This window comes from Actinia tenebrosa, unplaced genomic scaffold (assembly GCF_029948245.1).
Source record: "Actinia tenebrosa isolate PJP-AT-01 unplaced genomic scaffold, QUT_ActTen_1.0 PGA_scaffold8__29_contigs__length_14323225, whole genome shotgun sequence".
Lineage (NCBI taxonomy): Eukaryota > Metazoa > Cnidaria > Anthozoa > Actiniaria > Actiniidae > Actinia > Actinia tenebrosa.
Genome location: NW_028292585.1, coordinates 10,741,462 through 10,767,110, shown reverse-complemented (window position 1 = coordinate 10,767,110; position 25,649 = coordinate 10,741,462). Strand labels below are relative to the sequence as shown.

At 35.5% G+C, this 25,649-nt stretch overlaps 1 protein-coding gene and 1 pseudogene across 1 annotated transcript; both read left to right on the top strand.

Moving 5' to 3' along the window:
- Window positions 1–6,333: 6,333 nt before the first annotated feature.
- LOC116305724 (tripartite motif-containing protein 2-like) lies at window positions 6,334–8,429 on the top strand. The gene has a single exon (XM_089024271.1). The coding sequence runs from the start codon at window positions 6,374–6,376 to the stop codon at window positions 8,303–8,305; it is 1,932 nt and encodes a 643-aa protein (XP_088880397.1). The 5' UTR covers window positions 6,334–6,373; the 3' UTR covers window positions 8,306–8,429.
- Window positions 8,430–15,119: 6,690 nt separating this feature from the next.
- Window positions 15,120–16,315, top strand: LOC116305723 (uncharacterized; annotated as a pseudogene).
- The last annotated feature ends 9,334 nt before the right edge of the window (window positions 16,316–25,649 follow it).

Sequence of the window (25,649 nt, the reverse complement as noted above, 5' to 3'; positions counted from 1 at the left end):
AGGTGCAAGCTAACTGGAATTAACCTATATGGGCTATACTAGGCCAATTAGCTTTACTATCTTAGATAATAACAAGTATTTAGGTCATTTACATCTAAATTAAATGGGAAAAGACAAAACACAAGAAAAAAAAATATATATATATAATGTAAGTATGCAAAAATAAAACAATAAATATACTTAAGTTAAATAATTGTAATGTAATAGTGCAATGAAAAAAATCACGGTATTCGAAAGTAAACAATACAAGAAAAATATATGGGATATAAGATTAACGAACATTATTGTGTCATAAATTAAGTTATAGAAAAATATAGGATGAAGAATATTGGAGGAATAACGTTAAGTACTATAAGATTTGATAATTGAGTCTTTTAATAACTCTTTGAATTTAGAAATGCTGGAGGCTTTTTTAATTTCCTCGTCCAATGAGTTCCAAGCTTTAACACCAGCAAATCTAATATTAAATTTTCCGTAATTTGTTCTAATTTTGGGAAGAGAAAGTGACACTTTGGAGTCAAGTCTGGTATTATAATTATGTCTTTTGCTAACAGATTCAAAGAAATTATTGAATAACCTAGGTTGGTTACCTGCTTTGAAATTATAAACAAATATTGCATTGTGATAAAAGACAAGATCATGGAACTTAATTATGTTATGCTTAATGAAAAGAGGATTGGAGTGGTCCCTGTAGTCAGAGAATGTTAGTATACGCAGAGCTTTTTTTTGTAAGATGAAGATGGGGTTGATAGTGGAGTGATAGGTGTTGCCCCATACTAAAAGTCCATAGGTCAGAAAAGGGTAGATCAAGGTGTAATAAAGATTAATCAAGATACTAAGATTAGTGAAATGCCTAATTCTAGATAAAATACCAATGCTACGTTTTACTTTTTTGGCGACAAAATTAATGTGAGATTTTAATCCCATCCTTAAAAAATAAACTTTGGAGTTTCGTTTCATCAAATAAGTGAAATGAATATATAAGGGGCAGGTAACCGGTACAAATCTTATTTCAAAAAGTTTTTGTTAGAAATTATGCAATATTAGTTCCATTCCATAATCGACTTAGACATAAGATTTCCGTACAATAGAGAAAGAGAGAGAGACGCGGGATTCCGTATTGTTCTTTTTTTCTTTCACTAAACACAACGATCGTTGATCATCGTTGTGTTTATTGTCACAGTTCATCAAGCTCATTTTAGATAGGGCATCTTTCAAACAGGTTTAAAAAACAGCAACAACATGTCCTACTTTGTGCAAACGATTTATTAAGTGATTAATATTTTGTGCGACATCCTCGCAGTCTAACGATGTCCTTAAGTCTCTTAGGGAGACTTACAATAGTTTTTCAATCTGTTTGGAATCACACGCAAACAGAGTGTTAATAACGCGGACTTTAAAATCTTGAAAGGACTCTCTCGCTTATGAGTCATTAATTGCATTGTGTTGGATACAATAGTCGTCAAATACTCAAAGTATTTATTGAGTTTGAAACTTTAGAGTGTGGAAGATTTACACTTGGTTGATTGCTGAACTTGGGTGTTTGTTTTTAAAAGAATTATGGAAGGATTTTATCAATAATTTGCTCAACACAATGTGTATGTTTAAAAAACAAACATTTCTTTTCATTAGTCCTTTGAATTCATTGACGGTAGCGTGATATCCTCGAGATCCTAACTGGAACAACGTAGCCATTGCGTTTCTCAAAAGTAAAATTTTTAGGTCTTGCTTGCTTGTTTGCTTGGTTGAGTTTTGGAGTTAAAAATTCAAAATCCCCGCCCTCTATAAATTGGATTGGTAAACAAAAGACTTGTCCAAACGTGCCTAACAATAGTCTTATGACGTAAATTGGTCGTCATGGCAACCTCAAACAATACCTGCTCGTCATTTAATGGTAATATTTGATGAATAATTAATGTGCTCATCCTGCTGTACTCGAATCCTCCTCAGAAATTAGTAAATTTTCCTCAAAAATCCGAATCGGGCCATGCGGCCTATACTACTTAAGCAGATTGCCATTCTCTACTTTCACATCCACATAATGCCTTGCGTCTTTGGGGGGTAACCAATAAAAAAAACTGGCCCAAATTGAAAGGTTTCTTAATTGAGTTCATACTATACCTGCTTTTATCTGTACAATACTGATTATCAGTTTATTCTAAGTTAGTTTTGCGTGTACAGATCATCAAGAGTTTTGGCTCTTACAGAAAATGTATTGAGTTACGAAAAAATGTTTAAAATTTACCATAAACGTCTTAAAAGTTCGACTTAAATGAGTGTATAAATTCTTCTGCTGCTTCTCGCAAATAGGACAGGACCCGGTCATCGTGCGTCTTTTGAAGAATGAGGCGAATTCCTATAGGGAGCACTATTTATGCGAATCCAGTTGGCAAGCGCAGGAATTCTAGTCTTCATAAGATTTTAATGTAGATATAAGATTCTAGTATAGATAGTAGATCTAGTGTAGATTCTAGTGTAGAATCCACAGCCACTCACGAACAAGTCCATGTACTCTCTGAGGTCTGCCATAATCTATTGAAAGGAGGCATTCCACTTTCTTACTCTCAAAAAGAAGCACTAAGACCTCATGCTAAGGACATCAGAGCGTTAGCTGACTCAGCAGTACCGTTCAAAACAAAGAAAACAATTTTGGCTCAAAAGGGCGGCGAATTTGTGGAAGATATTACATCACCATTGATGTCGGGTTTGAGTCTTTTCCTGGTATAAATAGCCCTTCGCAAGAAAATATCGTTGATAACGAAGATGGTGATGATGATGACGAGGATGATGATGAGAAGGAGGAGGAGGAGGATGCAGAGGAAAAACAAGGCAAGGACGACGAAACGAATCATGATGAACAGGAGCAAAACAAGTGTCACGTTTGTCAAGAACCCCGGCAGTTTTCAAAGATCTTCATAGACCAAATTCAAAACTCGCACCGATGTGAGGCTTAAGTTGTGAACAAAGGAATCTGGCGTGATTCGTGACTTTTGAATCACGCCAGATTGCTTTGAGTCACGCCAGACCCCTTTGTTCACAATTTAAGCCTCACATCGGTGCGAGTTTTGAATTAATAATAACAATAATATTTCTTTCTTTCGACAGTAAACCAATGTCACATTAGTGATTTACAATAGGGAACTGCATAAAGAAATACACAAGTAAAATCAAAAAACGATATGTAAAAGACAATAAAGAAAAAATATATAATTAATTAATTAATAATGGATAAATAAATAAAAAGTAAACAAATTAGAATACAGGTAAAGTTAAACAAAGTTCGTTGTCCAACTTGTCATTGGCACGAAGGTCACTACTGAAGGAACATGAACGAGGTTGTCCGGTGCGACATTTGTACGAGCACGTTCCCTGCTAGTTTACAGAACACAGAGAAACTGTTTTACTGCTGTAATGACTGCGATTCGATTCGCCGGATGTCATTAAAATCAAAGAAATTGAAACTCATCGTACCACAACAAGAGAGCAAAGAAATAGAAGAACAGGCAACCCACGAGACCAACTCCTTTCCTTTTTTAGCCAACTGGGAACATTAATAAATTGCACTGTCGAAATATGCAAAATAAAGAAACTTGAGTGAAAAACACTTGTGATCAATATTTACTGCATTCAGCGAACCTCGGCAATATGTTACAACACATAATATGATGAACAATAAAGCAAGTTTAACAAATCACGTCTGTCGATAATCATTGTCTGCATGATCTTCTACCCGACCAGAGAAACCGCAGACTGCAGAATCGAGGTCGACATGATTTAGGATTTTGGGCGAGTTAGAAAATTTCGAGTATAACTAAAATATTGTCAAACATTTCTCACAAATACGAGATCGAAATAAATATAATATATTTAAATTTGTCATGATGTATGACGTTCATTCATTATTTGCATATAGCAGCGACAGTAGCACTGAGGCGAATCCGGCCGGTAATCACTTGTTGTAATAATTTGTAATTATTGCAACTTTGTTTAACTTTACCTGTATTCTAATTTGTTAGCATATTTTTCTTTTTTTTTTTTTTTTTGTTTTGTTAGTTTTTCTTCTTTTTTTTGTGTGTGTGTGTTTGTACTACACATCCAAATGTGTAAATCTTTTATTAAGGTGGCTGCCTACTTTTGAACGTTCGATTTGAGCCCACGATGTGCGCGCGCTCAAAAACCGCTGAAAAATCTACAAGATTTTATTGAAGAACCATACGCGTTTTGAGCTTCAACAGGGCAAAACCCTCAAATTTTGCACGGGACTCTATATTTTTTTATAGCTCATTCGAAAAAACTCCTAAAAATCTAGGTTATATCAACATTTTAGGAAAAGTTTAAATCAGGAACACGTGAAAAAATAGATTTTTGTAGGGATTTTTGTTCGACTTTATGAGATTTTTTAAGATCACCGAAACTAAAAAATATGACAAATCAAGGTTTCTCTCTTTCTTTTTGTCGAAAATTTCCTGGTATTATTGTAGAAGGATTGAATAGCCTTCGTTCGTGCAATCATATAGTCTGCAAATAACTATTATCTTATGAATCTTAATTTTTTTCTTATCACTTCCGGTGGCGCAATTTTTACTCCAAAAGCTCGTGCGTAGGCTTCCATTAAATGCTGATTATTTCAAAAACAAGCTCGGGACACCCTATTTTTCTTTCCAGATTTGGAATCAGCATTAAATTTCAATTCGGAAAATCGAAGTTTTAAAAAAAGCTTAAATCAATTTCCAAAAGTAGGCAGTCACCTTAAGGAGGCTCTGGGTAGTTTTGGCCTGGCACATCTAGCCGCATTGAAACGACTACAACTTCGTCTTGAATAACTCGATCTGCAAGCGCTTTTCACACAATGTCAGGAAAGGATTGAAGGTTTCAAAAATGATAAATTAGATCAAAGTGGCCATTTCATTATGACGTAATGATGACATCATAGAAATCGTTTACCGCTTATTTTCTCGAAAACTAGACCTAAACTTTTAAAGCGACTTACACCAGTCGATAGTATTCATCAAGGCACCCAACATATTGCAATATGAAAAAAATGTATGAGAGCGTTTTCCAAATATTACGCGATGAATATTTTCATGGACTTTTACTATTATTTCCAGCGTGTCAACTTTATACCCTCAAAATCGGGACTTTAATTTAGTGGATTCAATATTTTTAGTAGCTAGAATATAGGTACGGATATAGACACTGTCCTTATTGAGTATGAATCAAATTGTGACTTTTTTTCTAACGTTATGGATTTTTTGATATGAAGCTAAATGACCCCATTTGTTGCCAAAAGCGATAGAAAATATCGAAGAAAGCATCATTCAAAAAATCGTCGAACGATTTTTTTCTAAATGAAGTCACTAAAAGATGTATCTTTTACAAATATTCTCCTTTAATTTCATATGCATTGAAGGGTTTTAAGGCAGTCAAATAAAAATAAGTACGCTCACAACTATTTTCGCTATCACGGCTGCTTGTTGATTATTCACGCTTGACTTCCGTGTTATTCCTTGTCGTGTGCTGTTAGTTGTGAGCGTACTTATTTTTATTTGACTGCCTTAAAACCCTTCAATGCATATGAAATTAAAGGAGAATATTTGTAAAAGATACGGCTCCGGATCCAAGTGGCGCAGAACGCCCCCTCTCCCTACGGGCCCGGGGTAGCCCGGCGGGGCCCGTGGCGTAGAACCCCCATTTCATATCTACTGGTGTTGTAAGTGTTAGCCTGAATAGCGCGTAAGAGAGGGGGTAGGGGCTTCTATGGGTAAGGGGGTAGTGGACCCCCTTTCCCTCTTCCCCATTCACCATTGCTGTTTAGAAAGATTACTTTGAAAACAGATTCGACTGCCGTTTTATAAGGTTTGATGTGTTCCGGTTTTGTAGACACTTTATGTGCTTAATGTTTCAACATGTTTTGACAGGTAGAATGTCAACTCGAACTCTCGGTGCCCTGGTGCCCATTTATAGACAGCAGTGTTACAGTATTTTTTCCATTTCTTTCATTATATTTCTTTCATTTCTCAAAAGGCGAAGTACAATGGTGATTCCAAAAAAAATCTTTTCCCGAGTCAAGAAATAAAAGGTTTCGATGACATGAACTATATTGCTTTTGGTTTGTTTACATTTTTGCTGCCAAAAAGTTCCAGTTTGATCTACTTCGGTACTTCAAACAAACACAGTCGAGCCATTTGATTAATGTCGATTCACTCTAGTGAAGGTCAGGTTAGGAATATCCAAGATTGATGTCATCACAGGCGGCGTGGCGTGGCGGCGTGCCTAGACACCTTCACAGGCTGTTCACGTGACTCCTTTGAATATCACATTCCAGTTCCAAGAAATCTGACTCACTGCATTCCTTTTCCGCGTCCCAGCGAAAATGGCTGCACTCAAATTGCTCAAAGACTATACAGACAAATTCGAAAGAGAACTCACTTGTTCCATTTGTAAAGAAATATTTACACATCCCAAGACTCTGTTATGTCTTCACAGTTTTTGTACACACTGCATCTTTCACTGGTACAAGACAAGCTGGAATCGAAGAGACCATCAAATGGAATGTCCGATTTGCAAGACGACGATGGTTGTGCCAGACGGCGATCCCAAGAAGCTTCCATCTTCATTTTACTTTGACTCTCTATTACCTTTGCTGCAAGCCATGAAAACTAGAGCAAACCAACCAGGGTTATCGGATGGTGTTTGCGGTGAACAACCGCAAGTCTTGGATTCATTGTGTGCGCAGTGCAATGGCTTGATATGCGAGAGAATTCAAAGAGAGATAGCCATGGCAGAGAGGGACGTTGATAATGTGGTTGAAATGATTTGTAAGATGGCCAAAGAACACGGAATAGCGAAGAAGGAGGAACTGAAGCAGACGCTCCAGGAACTAACAACAGCAAATCATGAAGAACAAACGGGAATTGAAACAAGATTAAAAGATCCAGATGAATTGGTGCAACATTGCCGAGCACTGTTGGAGAGAGATGTAGCATACGAGGAAATAGAAAGTAAGCAAATGATTAAAGAAAGAAGTCATATGTCATCAGAAGCTGCTTCGATCTTGTGCAGTCAGCCAATCAAGCGTAACGTGACAATACGTTGCTCCGTGATAGAGCAAGTCATGCAATCACTGCTAGAGATCGGCAGGATTGTGAAGAATTTGACGGACCCTGCTCGATCAACAATTGAATTATTGAAAACCCCTCGTGGTTTTATAAACGAGTGCAAGATAATCACCAGGAATACAGAGGGAGAAGTGTGTCCCACAAGAATCGAGTCTATTGATGTTAGAATCAAAGATGTGGAGGGCAATGAGGTGGAAAAGAAAGTGTCTGAAGAGCAAACTGGAAAATGCCGTGTGAGTTTTAAGCCACAAAAAAGTGGACGGCACGAAATTCAGGTGAATATTGGAGGAGAAAGGATCAAGAACTCGCCTCAGAATGTAGAGATACTCGATGTGAAAGAGTTGTTTAAACCTGTGAAAACATTTGGAGAAAAGGGAAGTGGTAGAGGACAGTTGTGCAAACCATATTCGATAGCAGTCAGTGACAATGGAGAGATAGCCATTGCTGATGGTTATAATCACCGTATTCAAATATTCAATCTTGATGGAAGCTATTTACACGTAAGAGAGTTTGGCAGGAAAGGAACAGGAGAAGGTCAACTATTTTATCCATTTGGAGTTGCGTTTAATGAAGACAGAATAATTGTCAATGATGGTACACATGGTAAAGGCAGGATACAAGAGTTTGATTTGAACGGTACTTATGTAGGAACGATCTACAGACATGACCTGTGGTTTGCACCGCATGAAATGTGTGTTAACGATAATAAAAACATCGCAGTGTGCTGTTGGGGAAAACAAGAACTGGGTATCAAACCAAGTATCAAGGTGTTCAGTAAACAAGGAGATTTAGTTCATGAGTTTGATATGCCTGATAATAATGAACGGCCTTGGTACATCACCTATGGTAACGGGAAATACTTTGTATCTTATTGGAACATAAACTATGTTCGTGTTTTTGATGTGAATGGAGTTTTCTTGTACAAGTTTGGAGAAGAGGAAGAAAGAGACGGTCAGTTTAATGGTGTATGTGGACTGGCTGTTTATGGTCCAGACATGATTCTTGTCTGTGATGGTTATAATCACCGTGTTCAACTGTTCACACAAGAAGGTCAGTTTATAAGGTCATTTGGTAGTCGTGGTTCAGGTGTTGGTCAGATGAATGGTCCTCTTGATGTAGTAGTTACAGCTGATGGTCGAGTGTTTGTGGTGGAATGGGGGGGTAATAGAGTTTCTGGTTGGTGTTAGATATCAACCTAGTAGTTAGGGTTAGGTTTAGGATTAGGTTTAGGTTTAGGTTTAGGTTTAGGTTTAGGTTTAGGTTTAGGTTTAGGTTTAGGTTTAGGTTTAGGTTTAGGTTTAGGTTTAGGTTTAGGTTTAGGTTTAGGTTTAGGTTTAGGTTTAGGTTTAGGTTTAGGTTTAGGTTTAGGTTTAGTTTAGGTTAGGTTTAGGTTAGGTTTAGGTTAGGTTTAGGTTAGGTTTAGGTTAGGTTTAGGTTTAGGTTTAGGTTTAGGTTTAGGTTAGGTTTAGGTTAGGTTTAGGTTAGGTTTAGGTTTAGGTTTAGGTTTAGGTTTAGGTTTAGGTTTAGGTTTAGGTTTAGGTTTAGGTTTAGGTTTAGGTTTAGGTTTAGGGTTAGGGTTTCGATTCTTGGTGTCCTCATTTGATTTTTGAGTCTACGGTGCCCTCATAAGGGCATCGAGATTTTATGCTATCGCCTCCGTTGCTTACTACTTCATGTACGGCCTCATGAAGTTTCACTATTATATATAATAGGGCGATGTTTATTGTAGTGTGCCACTTCATGAGGTCTTACATGAAGTAGTAACTCCTGTGAGTGAGTGAGTGAGTGAGTAAGACTTCCCAGCATTCATAGCGATCACAACAACCATCTTTCGCTACTGACTTTCAGTCACAAATATCGCGTTTTTGGTGAGTATTTTAGTTTATTGTTTTACTCACTTTCTTTTAGTAAATATCAGCTTTCAATGGCGTTTTCATTCCAAGAAATGCCTTGTTGTGGCAGAATATTTGTAAAATATTAACAAAACTAAATTGTACTATTTGGTGAATATTATTTTGGTTTCTTTTGTCGCACAAAAACTGAATTATACTATTAAGTAAATCGTCTTTTACTACATTTAATATTTGCACTCTTCTCGTTTAAATTGCCGTTTGTAGATTCTTCAGACATGCAGATGTCTTAGCTTGGCTCTAATCTATTCGCATTTTGTGTGTGGTTTGTATTTGTAACGATACAAATGACTTGAAATTTTGTTAGAATCAACTGAAGTTCTCAGTCTATGGGCCGAAAAAAACTATAAAATGTATGTTGAAGAAATCTCAGTTTTGGTAAAATAAAACGTTGTGTTATTAAACCTAAACTTAATAATGTTGTACATCATATTTTGTTGTATTTTTTTAAAATGTCCAAATTTCTAAATGTTCCCATTTTCTAATTTGTATTGACTGGATATATATTTTATTTCGGAGTTCTTTCCATAAACCCGTGAAACACTCTTAAAAAATATACTCTTTATTAGTAAGTCTATTTTCCTATTTTGTCTTCTCCTTCCTATTACGTTTTTTCGCACGGTTTTTTTGTAGCGGAGCCCCATACTTAAGAAAAAATGGTAAACCATCGAGTTGATTTTTCATGGCTTGGCTGACGTCACTTCCGTCCGTCCGTCCGTCCGTCCGTCCATCCGTGTACGCAAGAATCCCAATTGGCTGGTTAGATTCTTTTTTTTTTTTTGGCGGGAATGTCGACGCGTTGCAACATCCGGGTACACATAAAGGTAAATTCGGCTATTAAACTTTTTTATATAATAGATTTTCACGAAAGCGCGCTCTGGTTGGCTGAAAAGCTATGTTTTATAAGAGTATAGAAACATAGATATGACGTCAAAACCATGTTTTCTATACAAAATTAAACATAGAAAATGCGTCACAGGAATTCGGCTTTTCAATTTCAAGCATTTTCACATTTTGAATTTGAGACATTTATTTATTTTTATCAAGAATTATGTCTTTCCTCTAAAAAAGGAAAATATGTCGTTTTGAAGCACATTTGATTGGTACTACATTTCGACGAGTAAAGCTTTCTTTCGTTTGTGCTGCGACTATTATGCACTTGTTATCGGCTTCCACGAGGGGGGGGGGGGGGGGGGGGGACCCCGGGCAAATGCGGGGACTTTGCTTTGAGACTAGAGGAAAGCTATCTGTATTTCCCCAGATATGGGGCAAGGTTCTTAGAAAATACCCCTATATTCCACCAGCCCCTGTGGCAAAATTGTTATGGAGTTGAAATAACAGATCACAAAAGTAACACAAAACAGTAGAGTGCACACACTAAATCCATAAAACAAACTGGAGACAAGATCTTAGTAACATGTATAGCAAATAGAGCATTTGATAATATCTTAACTTTCTACGAAATCTTACTGAAATACTAAATCAGCATCTATCTCAAGCTTTCACTTGCTGCTACAGTTGACGTGTCGCTACAGTTACAGTAACTTGACCTTCAGTATCCGCCATTTTGTGCATGACTAGTTTTCAGTTTACGAGCGGCGTAGGTTAACACAGCAACCCCAATGCCATTAAATCGAAGTCAAAATAAAACTCAAACAAAAAACGATGTTTATACCTCCGTTTGCTTTTTTAGACCTTTAGAGTCCAATACTTTATTGAAAACAGCTCTTTACAAAGAACTCTAATGCTTCCAGGGGGTTTCAGAACATTTTATCTATCTACCACTATTCCCCCAGGTAGTGGGGCACGGATTTAAGGCTAAGTCCCCACTTTCCCCCATATTTTCCCCGAGTCTAGCCCGGGTTCCCCCCCTCGCGGAAGACGATGACAAGTGCATTACAATGACCTTATTTCGCTAAACTAGAAGTTTTTTGCTTGACCGTGATGGTGTTAGAGAAGTCAAAAATAATTTAATTTTTTTTTCATAGTCTAACAAGAATGAACAAATCTATAGTAAGAAACTTAAGCTTACTTTACAAACTACCATCGTCAATTTTACGCTAATTTACGGTAATTTTTTTACCGTAATTTGTTTTCCAATAGCCCGAGACTAAATATTACAAAATACTACCTACACTACTATAGTCAACTAAAAAAAAAAACAAGTCAACTAAACAAACAAGTTTTCCAAGTACTGCACTGCTAGTTTTCTTCCAATTTTGAAGATCAAAATCGGCTCCTCGTCTCTCGGCTCCTTGGCATTCAAAGTGTTCAGAAGCTGGTTTTCTTGAGTGTTTGTACAGGTTAAATGTCCATTTAACAATCTCAACTTCGAAAACGTTTTTCAAACTCTTCAGTATTTGAATTTTCATTTCTTCTAGCAGTTAAATGCTTGTTTTCTTTGGCTTTTTTGCTAAAATTTACAAATGCGATAATTTGTATACCAGCCTGTTCAGATCTGTCATTACCTGTCAAAACTGGACCAATCAGATAGTCATAGGTCGCGTTTTTAGCCACTCATCTCATAGATCAAATTTGTTTACGTGAGATGACGACAGACGCGCGCTCCTTTTGTAAACAAATCTCTTTTTTGGAAATTTCCTACGCTATTTTTTATAAAGCGAATAGATCAGGCTTAGCTCTGTTCTGTTCTCTGATAAAACACTCCTGAACTGTAGAACACTCAAAAAGTTATAGAAATAAAATCGCCTACGGCTCGTGATTTCTATAACATTTTCGTGTCCTACAGCTCCAGTCGTGTTTTATCAGAGAACAGAACATAGCTAAGCCTGATCTATTTGTTAAGTAAAAAACGTTTTTACACCTGTTATTACGTATAGAAATACCGAAAGATAACAACACAATTTTTTATTCAAGCTTATATTTATATTTATATTTACTCTATTTACGATGGAACCCCTTTCCGAAATCGATATGTCGAAAGAAAGCTCAGAGGAGAATGAAGCCAAAAGAAAGGCCAGAAGTAAAAGAGTTTTTTCGGAAGAGGAAAAACTCTGGAGGCGTGAAAAAGAAAGGCAAAGACGAAGGAATCTCACCAAAGAAAAGCGGCAAGCAGAGAGACAGAGAAAACGCAAATCCAGGCGGGACTTCGATTATGAACAAGGAGAACATGATCGTGAAAGAAAAAGGATTATAACATAGGCAAGATATAACGCGTGCTCTGATTGGCTAATTTGCTATGTGAAAAAAATGGATATCCCATAGAGATATCCCATAGAAAATGTTTTTACGGTGAAGCTGCTAAAAATTCACCGTTGGTTCGCTAGCTGTAGCAAATAGCAAAGTGTTTCGTGACTTAAAACTAGGAATATGGCTTCTTTCCCATCTAACAAAGATTATGAGCTTCCTAATTTTGATTTTGAGTTTGAGCAAAACATTGAACCCCCAGTTAATAAACAACAATGGACCATTCCTTAAATATGAGGCAAAACTTGACGGATGAACAAAGAGAAAATGAACGTGAAAGACAAAGGAGTTTGAGGCAAAACTTCACGGATGAACAAAGAGAAAATGAGCGTGAAAGACAAAGGAATTTGAAGCAAAACTACTAGCTAAGGCGACTCTCAGATACACAGAAAAAATCGCTTAAGGGTAAGTCATAGACCAAAGACAATTAAAAAACTTTCATGTATTCAAAGATGGATTAAGAAGTGTTCTCCAAGAATTCAGGTCTGTGTTGTTTAGCAAACAATCGTATATATATATATTTTTTTAAAGCATTTTTTCTCGACGAATCGACAAATCAAAGACTTTCCCTCAAAACTTTTAATATTTCTGTAGATAAGCTTAATTTATTTTAATGCTGGAGGAAATATTACAACAAATATTCGTCCTTTGTTTAGCTTTGTAAATCATTAACAATTCGGTTGTTTTTAACCAACTATCATATGTTTTTCTTTCAAGAAAAATTCAGCTTTGTTTACCTCCTATCGCGGGTCCCATCGGCAAAACAAAGCTGAAGACTTTCATTCAATGATTTTATATCTTTCTACAGATAATTTATTTATATATTGAATGAAATGTAAAATTACATCAAATATTCAACTGTTTATTAAGTTGTTCGGAGCTAGCCATGATTATACAAATGAGCTTAAATTTGTGTTGTTGAGAGATGATATTGTATAAAGACCTTGTCTTTCACTTTATAACCAAGCTAAAAAATGTTCAAAAACATTTACAGATGCCAATTTACTGACAAAGAAATTAGTCATTTTGTATTTTGCATTATTTTCTATTTTGTCTCGGTTGTTCGTGTCAAGTTTAATACTGAATGTAAACTTTGCTTTTCGAAAACTTTTGTCGTTCGTGATTTTCGTATCTTTCTCACACATGAAAAAAGACATGAAAACTGGTAAAATCGAATCTCAAAATTTAATAAGCTTAGTTTTCAAGCTTCTCGAAAAGTAGTTAATTCTCATATGAAAGGAATAAAATTATTTCAATGAAGTAATTAAGAAAACTTTTTCCTTTTAACTGATGACACATTTGGTTTTAAATGTTCAGGGCCTTCATTTCTCAAGTTTAGTTAGTTGATGATCTCCAGACAATTTTCTCTCTGATGCTACCAAAGCATTTGTTTTTTTATATTTTATTTTCATTGCGGTAAAAATACATTTAATATAAAAACATCAAAATCCTTATGGTTTTTCAAACATCGTTATGTGAAAGACGCAAGTAAGCTTTAGTTTTTTCTCACCTTAACCAGTTTTCAAGTCTGTTTTATAGTCCTGATTTGTCCTAAAACAATCGGGAATCTCCAAAATTTCGATTTCAATGAAAGACATCCAAGGTAAATTTCACTAAACCTGATATTTTGTTGGAATGTCTGTAGTTATCTTTCGTTTTTTTAAAAGTAAACTTAAACACGGATTCAAAGCTTAAAGTGCTTATAAGCCTTTACACAATATTTTCAGAATTGATTCTTTAAATAGTGAATAGTTGATTGTGAAAATAATTCGTCATTTGAATGTTGGGTCTTTGAGATACGAAGGTTTATATTTTTCCAATATGTTAATGACTATGACGTAACATAAGGGATTTGAGTTATTTTGTGTTTATATTGAACGCTAGACATTTTTTGAAAATAAATTTGTAAGAACCTTTACGTGAGTCAAGAGGAAAGGGTGATGCTTTTAAAATACTGTATTCCAGAACGAGTGCAGTGTTGTATATTAAATGATCCCTTATGTTACGTCATAGTCATTAACAAATTGGGAATATGAACCTTCGTATCTTAAAGACCCGACATTCAAATCACGAAATATCTTCACAATCAACTATCCACTATCTAAAGAATCAATTCTGAAAATATTGTGCAAAGGCTTATAAGCACTTTAAATTATAACATAGGCAAGATATAACGCGTGCTCTGATTGGCTAATTTGCTATGTGAAAAAAGTGGATATCCCATAGAGATATCCCATAGAAAATTTTTTTACGGTGAAGCGGCGAAAAATTCACCGTTGGTTCGCTAGCTGTAGCAAATAGCAAAGTGTTTCGTGACTTAAAACTAGAAATATGGCTTTTTTTCTATCTAACAAAGATTATGAGCTTCCTAATTTTGATTTTGAGTTTGAGCAAAACATTGAACCCCCACTTAATAAACAACAAAAACCAGAAACAAATTCACAAAGATTTGCTAACTTCACTACGAAAACGAGTTGCAAGATATCCTCGCTGATAAGCAGTCTGCCAAGACCAAAAAAACGACAAACTATTGTGTTTCCACGTTTGAAGGTAAGAAAAATTAATTAATAGCTAGCTTTTATGGGATAAAATGGCATGACCTTTTGACTTAGTTAAAAATATAGAAACTAGTTTTCATGAAAAATATTTTTCGCGAAAATGTCAACACAGACAATAAAATCTAACGTGGCTTTCGTAAGTTGTGTTGTAGACAGCTATCACTCTCGACGAGGAAAATTATAAAATATTAAACAACAATCTTATCGTAATTCTGCTTTACTTTTATTGCTAGCAAACTGTTTACATATTTTTAAAGCAGTGAATCGATCTATCGGCAAAAATCTCCTACTAATTCACTAAGTAATGAAATAAAACATCAGTTTTCAACCGGTTTTGCACAACAGCTTGTTGAGTGCGGTTCGCACTGCAACTAAGAAAAACAAAAAATAATTGCTAGATAATAGGTAAGAAATACAAATTAATTGTTCTTAACCTTTTTCAAACCTTTATTCTTTTAGCATGGTGCAAAGAGAAGCACATTCAGGCACCTCTTGAGAAGATGACGCTTGGTCAACTGGATGCAAATCTCCGCAGGTTTTATCCCGAAGCACGAAAGACAACCGGCGAGATGTACAGCAAGAAAACACTCCGGGCTTTCGACATGCCATTGAGAGATATATGAATCAGCCTCCTTTAAACCGTGGTTTGAAGCTCTCAACTGACCCAAGGTTTAACCGTTCAAATGAGATGCTTGATGCCCAGCTAGTTCAAATGAAGCGAAAAGACACGGAGAATACACAACACAAACCAGTCATAGAAAACCAAGATCTACTGAAGTTGAAAACTTCCAAGGCTCTCTCCCTTAATGATCCATGGAGTCTGTTAAGGAATGTCTGGTTCAAGCTTGAAGTTTGAAGTTGATGCAAGCGGGCGACCCTATGCTACAATGGCGCACGACGAAGCCACCAAGAACCACCCGGGCGGCATAAATGATATAAACTCCTCAGAGAAAAAAGCTCGAATGTATGAAACTGACTACCCAAACGACGGCTATAAAGCTCTGCGCTTATATTTGTCAAAGACCAATCCAAATTGCGAATCCCTCTTCCAGTATCCGAAGAGAAATTGGTCCCCAACAGACGACATGTGGTATGAAAACAGGCCCGTTGGCGTCAATAAGCTGAACGGAATAATGAAAGAGATCAGTAAAGAGGCCAAATTATCCCGCCTATACACTAACCATTCAGTCCGAGCCACATCAATCACAGTGATGTCAAATGCAGGCATTCCTAATCGCCATATAATGGCCATATCTGGGCATCGAAACGAGCAGAGTTTGGCACACTACAATACGAGGCCTTCGACCGAACAACTGCACCACTGTTCTGAAACTCTGTGCTGTCCCAAAGTCTCACTTCCTCAAGCCAAGCGATTGTCCCGGCTACTGTTCATCTAAACACAGCTGTTAAAAACAACAATGTGGTCGTAGAAGTTGCAAGACAATGTCCGACGAGCCAGTTTAGCTCCATCTTTAGCAACTGCACAGTTCAAAACGTTCAACTGGTCATTCACGAGAAGTGATCACTAGCTGATCTATCCCAACGGGTGTAGACCATGAACATAACCTCTGTGATTCATCTTCTTTTAGACTCTCATTTCTCCGCGAAGGCTTTTATTGACGTTTTTCATTATCGCGGTATTTTTCTTTTAGAAGAGGCGCTGTAAAACATACTTTGAACTTTCTTGATAGCCAACGGTAAATGTAAATTTCCTTAGTGTGCGCGCGCACATTTAAGAGAGTTTTGACATGTGATTATACGAATAAAACATTTTTCAGAGAATTAAAGTCGTTATCTATGTTATAAAAGCAATGGTCCATAATGCATATGAGCGTGCATATATCCAGTTCTGGAAGCACTCTAGCAGCTAGAGATGCTCTCGGCTACGCCTCGAGCATCTCTTACGCTGCTCTCGTGCTTCCAGAACTGGACATACGCACGCTCATTATGGACCATTCCTTAAAATGTCGGCCATGGAAAACTTTGTCGAAGAATCTTCAAAGAACAAAAATAGCCCGTTGGGTGGCTGGTGGTGAGTTGTGTTCAAAATTCCTAAGTGGGATTGTATAATCGCGCAAAAAAAAAAACAATGTAGTGCATTTTGATTCGATTTCAATGCATGGTTTTTATTATGGGATACGTTATCTTCATCTCGAATAAAAATAATTGAAGATTTTTTTCCCGATCTTATTTTTACCTTTTCAGATTCATTCAAATTGGGCTCGTATCAGGAGCTCCGCTTTTAGGCAGTGCCTAAATATATATTAAATAACTCTACTTCAAAGACCATCTAATAATAATGATAATGAAAACATATACCTCATGCACCGAAGACTCACGTACCTACAGGGTATATAGTCCCACTGCCGTACGAATAGCCGAACACAAGTCGGCGTACGGCTACCTTACGAATAGCCACTGCAAAATTGATTTTATCTTCATCATTGATGAGTAACTTGAAATTTGTATTTCTTAGGTTTGTACTTTTTCCTTGATTGTTTTTCCAAATAAATATAGAGAAATTTGTTTCTTTTATCATTTTCATCTTAAAAATGAAAAATCACATAATGCTGTATCGGCTAATTCTTTACACGTAGTGTTTTGAATATTATTTGTAGTAAAAATCTTTCCAAACAAAATTAAACATTAATATTTTTCTTTTATCATTTTGATAGAGTGACCACAGTTAATCCGTGAAACACTAATTACTTAATAGTACAAAATAGTGTTAGTTAAACAATAGAAAACAATGGAATTAATATTTGCATGAAATTGTGCTATTTAGTATTACTAAAGTTTCACGGATTTACTGTGGTCACTCTAAGTTATTTTTTTAGATGGAAGTTTGAATATCATTTATAGCAAGCACGTATTACGAATAAATATTTAATATTATTTTTTTTCTTTTCTTTATATTATGATGAGTTAAAATTCTATAAATAAAATGTTTTCAGTCAGTTGTGTATCAGCTAATTCTCTCTACATTTATTATAACTTTTAATGTCATTTGTAGCAAGACTCAATACTAAAATAAACCAGATAGCATTTTGATGGATATCTATTAAAGACCTAGTTTATATTGTACTAGAGTGCAAACAATATAACCGTGAAACTTTAGCAATGCTAAATAGTACAATTTCTTGCAAATTCCACTGTTTTCTATTGTTTAAGGTGACTGCCTACTTTTGGAAAATGATTTAAACTTTTTTTAAAACTTCGATTTTCCGAATTGAAATTTAATGCTGATTCCAAATCTGGAAAGAAAAATTGGAGCTCGAGCTTGTTTTCGAGATAATTAGCATTTATATGGAAGCCTCCGCGCGAGCTTTTGGAGCAAAACTTGCGCCACCGGAAGTGATAAGAAAAAAATTAAGATTCATAAGATAATAGTTATTTGCAAACTATATAATTGCTCGAATGACGGCAATCATTCCACAATAATACATGGATATTTTCGACAAAAAGGCAAGGAGATATACATTGATTTGTCATATTTTGTAGTTTCGGTGCTCTTAAAAAATCTCATAAAGTTAAACAAAAAATACCTACAAAAATCTATTTTTTTCATGTGTAGATATAGATATAATGTAGATATAACCTAGATTTTTAGGAGAGTTTTCGAATGAGCTATTAAAAAATAGAGAGTCCCGTGCAAAATTTGAGGGTTTTGCCCTGTTGAAGCTCAAAACGCGTATGGTTCTTCAATAAAATCTTGTAGATTTTTCAGCGGTTTTTGAGCGCGCGAACATCGTGGGCTCAAATCGAACGTTCAAAAGTAGGCAGTCACCTTAATTATTAGCACTATTTTGTACCATTTAGCAATTAGTGTTTCACGGATTAATTGTTTGCACTCTATTATGTTCAATGAGATACTGTGATATTAGTGTTAGTGCTAATATTGTGATATTATTGTTAGCTATAGCTGCTCAGCTTTGCCTAGCCTGCATAGCGTCACAGGCCCTTTTTAAGTGCCGCTATGCAGGCTAAGCTTTGAATTGATATTTAATATTGTAGAATTGATGAAGTAATGCCAATCTTGTTGGTAAATATTCATTAGCAAAGGGAAAATAAATTGGTTTGTAAATAACCCATATTGAGTTTAATGATTAAAAATATTATCAGTTGATGTAAAGTGTGATATGTGTTTTATTATTATGAAAGGAAATGAGTAATTTGACGAGGACATCCACAGGCAGCCCAAACAAGGTTCGTGTGTATGGTTTATAAGGGAATGTATGGTAGTTATGATAAAGTTACGAAAATAAAATGTTTCACTCAACAATTTGCTTCAAAACTTGTTGCAGTCGTTGCCTTTACTTTGCTCAGTCTTCTGGCGAAAATTCAGCGCGATTTGAGGCCGTTTAGTGGTTTTTTTTTCAAAATCCGCTCTTCTCTACCTAAATAATGGGAAGGCTGGAGACTTAGCACCCGATATCGACTACATCACGCTAGAAAATTCAAAACAAATCTCTCTCTCTCCCCTTGAACCGCAAGTTGTCAGAACGCACATTGATGACAGACAACTAGATGGTTCAGTACTCAGCATTTATTCTTACAACTAGATGGGTTTGACTAATCAAAAAATAAAAATACGTTGCGACTGGGGAATGGATCACCTCGAACACATTTACCGTTTGCTAAAAAAATATCTTTTTAATATTTCTCTCCAGATCATTTTTACGTTTTTCCTCTTTATTTTCATTACCCTTTCAAAGTCAGTGAAAGAGATTTAGGCAAAAATAAATTGCATTGATAACAAAAAAACAAAAAACAAAAAAAAAATCGCAGTGTCAAAAGTTAATGTATTAGCCCAAATAGACAAAGTGTCAGTAATAAATGAATATGATATATTTACCTATAATTATTCTGACATTATATTTTATCGGCGTCAATAGAATCCAGATAATTATACTAGAAATATCAGAAGCAGATCTAGATAAAAATTATCTTAAAGAGTTCTAACTTATCAAAACTGACTAATTGCATACTAAACCATGATTATTGACTTTCGTTTCAAGCTGACTGAGATTACAATGCATAATCTTATCTTTTAACTAGCTCAAGAAACGCATATTGGCTGATTCTAATGGGAAAAAAGTACCACCATTCTTGATTGGTTAGTTTGTAAGTGATATTATCTTTATAAGCAGCAGGACATAAAACTCGGAAAGAGCAGGTGCTGAAAGTCATTATCAGTCTCGTTGATAGTTATCAATATATTATCCATATATAAAAAGTTTTAAAAATCAATTTCGTTCAGATAATATATAGTACTGTTTATGGTCATTATAATCCGCTTCAATGCTTTGCGGATTCTAGTATCTTAGCAACGATTATATTAGTAACACTAACCTTTATCAATGTCTCCCGACGACGACGACGACGACGACGACGACGACGACGACGACGACGACGACGACGACGACGACGACGACGACGACGACGACGAGTGCTAAAAATTAGTGTTTGTTTCACGGATTTAGTGTGAGCACTCTACTACTACTACACTATGCAGATATAGGATTTTAACATTCTGTCAATTTTATCTATACAAATCGCAAATTATTGAATATCCCTTTGTGTTCTCACAAGTTATCTTACAAGACCGTTTACTATACAGTCAATTCAAAAAATGTTGTCGTCGACCAAGTCAAGCTTACGCGACTGGACCGAAAGGAACTCTGGGTAGCAATCATTGAAGCCGAGTTGACTCCATAATTTTATCTGACTAGTTATGCCTGGTTTACAGCACGAACCTTCGTAGGCGAGCGGGAATTGTTGAAGGACACGTATTCTTAATGCCTTTATATTTTCCAAATTGTGAACTGAATCATAACTACTTTGTTTTTCTTTCTCTAAACCCGAAGACATGCATTTGATGGATTGTTTCTCGACATTATTATTATTACTAGCGAGAAAAATTAATTCAGAACGAATATTTAACCGCTTCAGTGATTTTTACCCATATTCCTTTCGGTTCAGTCGCGTAGGCTTGAGCCGGTCAACGACAACGTTTTTTGAATTGACTGTATGTACTATGTTTGTATGAGTGGTATAGCAACAAATCAGCAGCAAAAAAATAGCTAAATCATCCATCGCATCCATCTAACTATATATCTCATATTAAATATGACAAAATGCTTATTTAGAATGCCACTCTTGGCTAGCAGAGCTCCCATGAAGTAAATGTTGATAAAAATGTTTCCAAGAAAAAAATAATAGGATAATAGCGATTCTGTCATTTAATAATAAAGCACAATAAAAGTGGGTTATAATGGCGGAAATATGAAAAAAATGATAATCAATTTGAACAAACTAATAATAAAATCTTCAATCACGAGTTAGGATTATGTCATTTTTATAACATGGCGGCACCTTTAGAAGAGTTCCGCGATACCTAACCATTTATGATTTGTGCATTATTTAGGTAAGGGAAACAAAAAAAGTATGTATGTATGTATATAACTTTTAGACAGTCGTGTTAAAACAAAATAAGTGTGAGAAAAAGGGGGAGCAGAGAAGGAGAGAATATATGGTGAGGAGAATCTTATTGAAAAAATGCTTTACTTTAATTCTGAAGCATGATAAGTGTAGAGGAAATGAAATGATTTCTAAAGCCTATCACGTTAGTTGGTAGTTAAATGGTTGTACAATTAGCTTTCTTTGTATGACAGGGTTGTCTTGCCCTTCTTCCGTACTCTACAAATCAATTCTTGAATTCATTCTCTCAGTATGAGTTTTTTGACACCGTTGTTTGCATTCCCAATGTTTTTTAAAATGTGTATATATACAAGCATTCGTGGGAATATAAAAAGTGATTATTGTGTGTTGTGTCCCGCTGACTCTAGACAACAAACAACATAAATCTTCATTTTAAGTCATATTGAAAAGTTGATCACAACAAAACGCCTGTGTTTCATATTGTTTTTGATAAGAAATCACTAACTCGTTGAGAAAAGCAGGCGGTAAAGCATATCCGAAAAAAGCCTTTGAAGGTAAGCTACTGAGAACGAAGAGGTAGAAGGGTTAGAAGGGTTAGAAAAAAGCTAAAGAGCTGTATGTTGAGATAACTCAAATATAGTCGTGAGGTCTAAAAGTGCTATTTTTCTTCCTGTATCAGGTATCGAGCTTACAAATATCATATTTTAATATCAGTGAATATTTAGGCAAGCTCCCAGTGTCGTAATCCTGTTGCTTGTTAAGGTGCAGTCTTGTGAAATCGACTGTGTGTAAACATTGACAACTTTCAATAGAGAGTTTTAGATTGACTTTTTTTCTCTCCGCAAATGGCAAACGTGACCACGCTTTCATCGTTTTCCTGTGTTTTACTTTACTATTTACAAACCTTCTCACCAAGCGCAAATACTCTTTTGTTTTTCTACTACTTGGACTTTTTTGCGATTCTTTTTACAACGAAAACAGTGTATGAAGTGGGAAAAAATAAATTTAATATTTCCAAGTTCAATAATATAGTTAATTTTATTCATATTTTTATGAAATTAACTTTGTATCGCATGATGCAACTGTAATACCACATCAAATGCTCGGCTCTGTTGATCTATAAAATCTGTAGTAAATTCATCTTATCTGGCCTCACTTTGTAGGAACTATGCAAATGTGTTATCTTTTATGAAGTTATATTATCGATAACCCCAACCTATTGCAAAAAGAGATTGTCATCGCCAAAGGCGTTAGGCAATATATAGGCCATAGACGAAAAGCGATAGGAAATAGGTCATTTCAAGATCCAAGAATAGCTTGAATCATTTATTATGTACAGTTTATTGAAACTTACGTATGCAAATCTATAAAAATCCTATAGGGCGCAAAATTGTAGCCTATAGGATTCATGAGCTGTTTACAATTTCCATCAAATTGAAATATATATGTACATGTATAAAATGAATCTCTGATCAGTAATTTTTAAAATAACTATTTTTGTTATATTTAGTATAACTATTATTATTTCCCTTATCATTGTTATTATATTTATTATCATGAGGATTATTATATTTATTATTATTGAAATTTTTTAAAAGAAGAAGAATAAAGAGATATTATTATTATTATATTATTATCATTATCATTATTATTCTATGTTATCTATTATTATTTTATCATTATCATTATCAGTGACAATGACAATGACAATGACACTAACAAATCATCTTTTTTCTAATATTTTCTAATTTTTCTAATATTAAATCATAAAAAATGATTATGAGCTATAATTTTATTGTAAGATAATTAGTTATAATCATAAATAATTGAAAACAATAGATGTAGAACTCTAGTCTTAAGCCGTATGCTTTTCTTTTAGTATTTTTACTTACTTTATTTACGCAAAAGGCCATAGATTATTACACAATTCTACATATTTAACAAATAAAACAGCTTGTTCCATGCTCCGTTCAGTAATAAAGCACGCAGGGAGCTACGTAAGCATGACAGAAGTGTAAGGAAGAAGCACGAGCCGTGGGCGTTTCCTAAGTGTCCTGAAGGGAGCACGGAAAAGCTGCTTTATTCCTTATATAATATAGTCGGTAATTTCATTTCGGTTATGAATTTCTTTACTCAAAAAGTAAGATTAACAAGTTTTGACACGGGAAAACGTGTCAAATGTGCTGTGCACATTGGATACTTTGAATAGAGTACAAGACTATTTGGGATTTAGTCATTGTAAGACAGAAGAAAGTCCGTGGATTCGGTTTGAATATTTTTTTACGGTCAAATTGAACCAGCATAAACGAGTCTTGTTCGCAAACCCCAAAGCAAGCCTCCGTCTCTCTGAAAACCAGTGTTATGGTGGCTCCATCGGCTCAAAAACACCACACAAAACATTATTAAAGAGAAGATTCTCCATCTACAGAAAAATTTTGGTCTCGAAAATTTACCTCAGAATACCCTGCAAGCTTCCCTGCTAGCAGAGTCTCTCTTCTCTTTCTCTCCCTTCTTTCAGGCGGGGAGGAAGGAGACTCTGCCGATGTAGAGCGTTTCCTTTGATACACCGCCGTCCACGATTGTGGACGAACAAAACCAGTTTTAAAAACCGGTTTTTAACCGATTACATGTAGTGCGCATGAGCAAATGTAAGACACCGTGGCGCCAAACATTGTTTGACGAGAGCGGCTGTCAAAATCATAAAAGCGTTGCTAAGTTACGCCACACATGCGCGACAGAAATAATGTCCTACATCGGCAGAGTCTATTTTTCTCTCTCAACCAAAACAAAAGGAAAATAGGCTCTGCTGGCAGGGAACCTGCGGGCAGAGTCTCCTTTACCTTCCCCCGAGTGAGAGAAAGGAAAGAAGACTCTTTCCTTTCTCTCACTCGGGGGAAAGTAAAGGAGACTTTGCTCGCAGGGTAACCTCAGAATGAAAATAGTACGAAAAACGTATCTCTTTCCCTACACTTCTGCCCAAACAATATGGCGTCGGAAACCGTGAAAGGAACTATAAATAAACTAATATAAAACTCGTGTGAGTACTCTTTTATGGGTAAATTATGACGCAGTAAATTCCTCGTCCACCCACTCGTTGAAGGTTTCGGCATGAAAATCCCTTTTTCATAAAAATATTCGACTAGAAATAGATACGTTTAGCTAACCAAAACAAAATTTATTACTTTAGTTAAGACAATAACATATAACTCGTGCGGGTACTGTTACTAAAACAAGGAACGGCCTGAAACCACCTAAAACGACCTGAAACGACCTGAAAACGACCTGAAACGACCTGAAACGACCTGAAACGACCTTAAACCATCTTGAAACCACCTGAAACCAGCCAAAACATTGAATCTCCATCGAGTTTGTCGTCCAGTTTGTGTATTTTATTGACTTTTATCGATCGATCAAGTGTTTGTTTTCCTTGGAAGGGATGTATTTCATGGTAGAATGTCATATAGTCGCTACGTATACTCTCCCATAAAAGTATTCCACACTTATACCTCACCTCTCCCTCGCTACGATTACCTGTTCCTAGCTAGATCAACCGTCCCTACCTATGATCAACTGTTCCTAGCTATGATCAACTGTCACTAGCTATGATCATTAATCACTCTCAACATAGGAGGGACGTAAAGAACCACTGAGGACTTAAAGAAGCCCTGGCAGTGACCACAAGTTTCAAGTTTCAAGTTTTCAAGTTTCAAGTTTATTTTTACAAAGTAATGAGCTATATATACACAATTTTATCACCCTCCCGCAAATAGCATAAAGCTAATCTAGGCGGGAGGCGATATATTACATTAAATAAATATTAGAAAGATTTACAAATAAATATGACGATAAATAAATGGAAAACTAACAGTTACTTAAAATAAAGAAACGAAAAGGGAAACAAAAAGGAGAAAAAGGAAAAATGATACTAACCAGTATTGAAATCAAGAACTCATTATTTATAAATAGCGCATATATATAGACTCATCCGAGACGTTCAAAGTATAATGTGTCTGTCCTACAATAGTGGAAGTGTCAACAAGCTATCTTCTCTTTAGGAAAAATCATAATAGTGTTTTACGTAATATTAACTTAAACTTCTTCTTTTTTAATTTCGCAAATTTGCTCGGTATCGTATTCCATAACTCAGCTCCAATTTTGAGAATGAATTTTTTGTACTTCCAGTTGAGATTGTTTAATATAGATCTTCCCTGATGATGAAGATCTTGGGTTGTATGAGTGACACTCGAGCAAAGGGAATAACTATGATTTAGAATAGGAAGAATGGGCAAGCTTATGTTCATATCATCATTAACTGGGGCGAACCGATTCATCGTATAGAAATTAATGGTATTGTATTAGCTCTGATAAAAAGAGTGACTGGCATGTTTGGGGCTCTATCAGTAAGTACATTATCG

Bases quoted from the DNA above. Each gene is read 5' to 3' on its own strand.
- LOC116305724 (XM_089024271.1), top strand. From the start codon at position 6,374: ATGGCTGCACTCAAATTGCTCAAAGACTATACAGACAAATTCGAAAGA.